The sequence below is a fragment of the Miniopterus natalensis genome, chromosome 2 (assembly GCF_054644295.1).
Source record: "Miniopterus natalensis isolate mMinNat1 chromosome 2, mMinNat1.hap1, whole genome shotgun sequence".
NCBI classification, from domain to species: Eukaryota; Metazoa; Chordata; class Mammalia; order Chiroptera; family Miniopteridae; genus Miniopterus; species Miniopterus natalensis.
Genome location: NC_142082.1, coordinates 108,115,127 through 108,120,620, shown reverse-complemented (window position 1 = coordinate 108,120,620; position 5,494 = coordinate 108,115,127). Strand labels below are relative to the sequence as shown.

At 58.0% G+C, this 5,494-nt stretch overlaps 1 protein-coding gene across 1 annotated transcript; it reads right to left on the bottom strand.

The window, feature by feature from the left end:
* Nucleotides 1-751: 751 nt before the first annotated feature.
* On the bottom strand, nucleotides 752-2,357 carry KCNA1 (potassium voltage-gated channel subfamily A member 1). The gene has a single exon (XM_016215293.2). It carries the CDS (start codon nucleotides 2,289-2,291, stop codon nucleotides 804-806), a length of 1,488 nt encoding a protein of 495 aa, XP_016070779.1. The 5' UTR covers nucleotides 2,292-2,357; the 3' UTR covers nucleotides 752-803.
* Nucleotides 2,358-5,494: the final 3,137 nt, after the last annotated feature.

Genomic DNA, 5,494 nt, shown 5'->3' with positions numbered 1-5,494 from the left:
CTGGAGGCCAGGGGCCAGGGTACAGGACGGGCGAGACAAGACCTGTGTTGGGCTCACCTGCAGTTGAGAAACTTAGCAGCACTGCAGATGAATCAATTGATTTTATCTTTTTCTTAGAGAACAATTTGAACAGAAGGAGAATGGGACAAAAGGAGAATCTCTAAAGACCAGTACCAGCATCGGATTGATAAGGTGCTCCGTAAGTAATTTTGTTTTGGTTTGGCTTTTTTTCCACCTTATAATATGCAGTTCAGTAGATCGAAATAACATCTGTTCATTGCCCATTTTGGCCGGTATATCATGTTACATATCATCAGATGCACTGTCTTAAAAGTGCTGTGCAGTTTGCGAAGATTTTTTTATTGGAGTCCCATGCAACTTTTAATTTTCTGTTTCTAAGTGATAATCTGGTTTTTAGTTAAAAGAAAAAAGTTAAAGAAGCACAAGGATTACAAATGTTTTAGTATGGGAAAGCATATGAATCTTATTTTACCTAGACTAGCTTATGGACTGAGTTGTTTTTCTTTAACCAGTTTTTATAAAATACGCTTTCCTTTTCCATTTTTAATAAAATGAAAATAGTTTCTTTCTTTTTTTTTTTTTTTTTTTTTTTTCATGGATCTTGAAAGCTTCTGGTTGGCCATCCCCCAAATCCACAATGCAACAATGCATTGACAGTTAAACAGAGCATTCAAAGACTAGCAAAGTAGCAACAAAGAGTGACAGGGGTCACCAGGGTTTTTGTTCTGTTTTTAAGTCTTTCAAGCTGCTAAGTGGGGCTTTTTTTTTGTTCGCTTGGCTTTTTAAACATCGGTCAGGAGCTTGCTCTTATTAACGCAGTTTTGGTTAGCTGTGGTGCAATTGCCAGTTCTGATATTGGCCTGTCTATAATGGGCTATGCTATTATTCATATCCTCTTCGATCTCCATGTACTCGGATTTGCTGAGGGTGGAGGAACTGCGCCGACTGAGGTCACTGTCAGAGGCTAAATTAGGGGAGCTAACGTGGAGCAGCTGAGCCTGCTCTTCCCCCTCAGTTTCTCGGTGGTAGAAATAGTTGAAATTGGACACAATGACAGGTACGGGCAGGGCAATTGTCAGCACACCAGCGATGGCACACAAGGAGCCCACGATCTTGCCTCCAATTGTCACAGGGTACATGTCACCATATCCCACGGTGGTCATGGACACCACCGCCCACCAGAAAGCATCGGGGATGCTGGAGAAGTGCGACTCAGCTTCTTCCGCCTCGGCAAAGTACACTGCGCTAGAAAACAGTATGACCCCAATGAAGAGGAAAAAGATGAGCAGCCCTAGCTCCCTCATACTGGCCTTGAGGGTCTGGCCCAGGATCTGGAGGCCCTTAGAGTGGCGGGAGAGTTTGAAGATTCTAAAAACCCTTACCAGGCGGATGACCCTGAGGATGGCCAGCGAGGTGGCCTGCTCGCCCTTCTGGTTGCCCTCCTGCTCAGCTATCTCGGTGCCCAGGGTGATGAAGTAGGGGATGATGGCCACGATGTCGATGAAGTTCATGATGTTTTTGAAGAAGTCCGCCTTGCTGGGGCAGGCGAAGAAGCGCACCACCAGCTCGAAGGAGAACCAGATGATGCACAGCGTCTCCACGATGAAGAAGGGGTCCGTGAAGATGTTGGACGTGTAGACGACCGTGGTGTTGTCGATGCGGTGGACGGTGCCCGTGAAGTCCTTGTCGTCCTTCAGCTCGGGCAGGGTCTCCAGGCAGAAGATGACGATGGAGATGAGGATGACCATGACCGAGACGATGGCGATGACCCGCGCGGCCCCGGAGCTCTCGGGGTACTCGAAGAGCAGCCACACCTGGCGCTGGTACTCCTTCTCCGGCAGGGGGCGCTCCTCCTCCTTGATGAAGCCCTCGTCCTCCCGGAACTTCTCCATGGCCTCCTCGCCCAGCTCGTAGAATTTTATCTCCTCGGAGAACATGTCCAGGGGCACGTTGACCGGCCTGCGCAGCCGGCCCCCCGACTGGTAGTAGTAGAGGATGGCGTCGAAGCTGGGCCGGTTGCGGTCGAAGAAGTACTCGTTCCGCAGGGGGTCGAAGTAGCGCATGCGTTTCTTGGGGTTGCCCAGCAGCGTGTTGGGGAACTGCGCCAGGGTCTTGAGCTGCGTCTCGAAGCGCAGCCCGGAGATGTTGATCACCACGCGTTCGCAGCACTCGTGGTCCTCGTGCTCAGCCGGCCGCGGGTAGCTGCCCTCCTGCGGGTGGCCCGGGGTGGCCGACGCCTCGTCCGCGTTCTCCCCGGACATCACCGTCATGGTGGCAGCCGGGCGCGGGGCGCAGAGACCGGGAGAGAGCCCGCGGCGGGGAGCACGGGGCGAGGAGGGGTGGGGGGGACCCAGGCGCCCCCCCCACCAGAGTGCGCGGCTCCCCCACGCTCAGGGGAGAGGGACTTTGAAAGAGAGCAGGTCCAGGGATCTGCGACTTTGTTTCAGGTTCCCTTTCCCTCCACCCCGCCTTTGGCTGAGTTTGGAACACCCCCTCCTCGCCTGCAGCCTCGGGGGGCGGGGGGGGCAGCTTTTTTGGCGGAGGGTTGGGACGCGGGGAGGGCCGGTGTTTGGACGCGCTGCGAGGGGCCTTAACGCAGTGCTGCCCTAGAGGGCCGGGCCATCGCCTCGGGGGGGCCCCCTGGCCTCCCCGCCCCTCCCCTCCCCTCCGAGAGCCCCCCGCGGACCGGGTGCGGAGCCAGCCCGGCAGGCCCCCCCTCCTGACACCCCCTCTGCTTCTCCTCGGCTCTCCCCCCTCCTACCCCTCTTCGCCCGCCGCCTTCTAAGCTCCCACCGGGGCGATCGATGGACGCTGCAGAGAAATAGAAAGCGATACGGGAGTAGAAAATCAGAAGCATTCGGATTGGACGGACCTACAGACACCGAAGAGCACAGACCTCTGGCTTTTTTAGAAAGCCCTGGACTCTTGCTGGACAGACACACAGACAGACACACGCAGACACCCGGAAATCCAAGTTTGGGGCTCTTCCATCCCACTTTCCCGAATGCCCAGCAGCCGATCTGTTTACAACTTCGTTAAACTAGAGATCGGGAAACGCGCCGAGCGACGCCCGGGGAGCTCCAGGTCCCAGCAGCACCCCCACACCTCCAGCTTCCCCCGCCTCTCGCCCCAACCCCCGCTTCTGCAGCCCGGAGCTGGGGAGCCCCCTACCTGGCCGGCCGGCTTGGCGCAGGGGTGGTGCCGAGTCGGCGGAGAGCCGGTGTCCAAATGCGGCAGGTCGGCCTCGCGGAGCCGGGGGGAGCCGCGGCCGCCGCCGCAGCCCAGGGGCGCCGGGCGAAGTCTCCGCGCTCGCTCCCTCGTCCTACGCCCCGTCCTCGGGACAATCGCTTCTCCGAGCAACTACGGGGAAATGTCCATTCCCTGTCCCCGTTCTCACCCGCTCTCGGCAACCTGGAGGCGCCGTCCTCTCCCCGGTGCAGGGAGTTCCGGAGGATGGGGGGCGGAGAAGCAAAATGCCACCCTCTCCCGAAGCTCTGAAGCAAAGGACGACAAACGGCGCTCTCGCCCCCTCCGAACACTGTGGGAGCCCTTGATTCGGTCCGGGAGGAGGGGAGCGAGCGAAAGCCTGGGGTCTACATGGCTCTCAGGGGCCCTCGGCTTCCCGCACCCCCGCGAGGACCTGGCCAAGGCTGCGTGGCGCGCCCGGCAGCTGTTAGGAGCGCCGAGCGGGGCAGAGTGCGTGCGGCGGCCGGTCCGCCCGGTCCATTTCTGGGCGCTGCAAGATCAGCAGAAACCTGAGAAAGCGCCTGGAACGCGGAGCTGCGATTGGCCCACCCGGGCGTAGGTTGGGGAGGGCGGGGGAGGGCAGGAGCGAGGAGGTAGATGGAAAATATGAGGGGGTGGTTCCACAGTGGGGGGTTGGCATTCGGTTCCCACTCTTGCCAGCACAGTTTTTTCCTTCTGCCAGAAAAGCCCACCACCAATTCTGCTTCCCTGTGCTCCGCAGCGCCGCGCGCGCACGGTGCCTGGCCGTGACCTTCCCCGGGAATTTCACATTTCCCATGGTCAGGTCCGACGCAATGCAGGCGGTGGTGTTCCTGGCAAAACTCCTCGCATGGGGTTTGCGCTTGTGCAGTCCCACCGTAAGCCGCTTCGGTCGCCACGTTCGGCGTGCGGTCTAGCCCCTCCTGCGGGGTGCCCTTTGCAGAGCCGACCCGGCTTCTCCCCGCCGGACTCGGGGAGACACGGACTTTGGGTTAGAGCGCTGCAGCCGAGGATCACCCGGTTTGTTTTACATAGTGTTACAGCGAGGCGGTGATGCTGAGTGTGTCCCTCTTTGACCTACGACGGGAGTTGGAAGTTTTCTTAGGATCAGATTATTTTTAAATACAGAGGAGATGGGCAACCACCAAAGGCTTCGTAGTTTTGTGGGGCTGTCTGCCAACTGGGTGCTAATCGGGACGAATCTGAGAAGCAAGTCAACCTGCCCACCTCCCCCCTATGTTCTTTCTCCCGCAGCTTCTTTTCCCGGCCTAGTGCCTCCACAGGGCCACTTGCGAGGCTTGCAGCTTCCTCGGGGAAGGGTCCGCAGGGAGGCGCGGGGCAGCACCAGCCCGGGCGTGAGCGTGGTGCACCGAGTGCCGCGCCAACGGTGCCCCCAGGGGCGCTGCGCCGCGGCCGCTGCAGCGCGAGAGCCCGCAGCCAGCAGAGCCGGTACTTCAAATGCGGCGGAGTCTCCGCGGAGGCTGCGAGAGCCCGCAGCGGCCGCTGATTGGCTCCGCCGGCTGCGTGGACCACCCCTTCCCCCGCCGCGGGTCCCGTCGCCTCCCGCCTTCACCGCCCACCGCTCTCGTCAAAGCCAATGGCTGCGCGCTCCCCGCTCTCCCGCGGCTAGTAGAACGCAGGGGCCTCGCGGGGCTGCCCAGGCGGTGCAATAATCCCGGGTACGCAGCTAGGGAGGCCCCTCCCCTCGACTCAGACCCCAGCCTTCTTTAAAGCGGAATAAAAGTATTTGTTCTCTCTGCTCGTCCTGATCCATACCCCAGCTTTTCTTTGAGGAACAAAGCTCTGCCCTTTCTCCACCTTCCACACACATATTCTACCCCACTAATTCTACCTTTCTGTACTACTGCTTTGTTGCTAAAGAAAGAAAAGAAAAAGAAAGAACACATAAAGCTCTGAGCTGAAATACTGTCAAGTACCTTGTTTGTGTTGCTGCTGCTACTGTGATTGCGGCTGCTGCTGTTACAGCCCAATGGGAAATGACCCTCCTAGACCTGATAAACATCTTCTGCCAGTCCTCTCAGCCCTGGGCTTCCCTACCCTGCTCCTGTACCTCCCTCTCCCGTCCTTCTTTTAAACACCCCGCGAATGTCATCTCCCTCCGCTCATGTGGATGCACATGCTCTGATTCAGCATTTGGCGATTGCCTTACTAGAAGAGATTTGAAGTCTGAGTGGGATCACAGGTTACCAAATGCAGGGCTTTATTAGGAGGCATAATAAGATCAGGA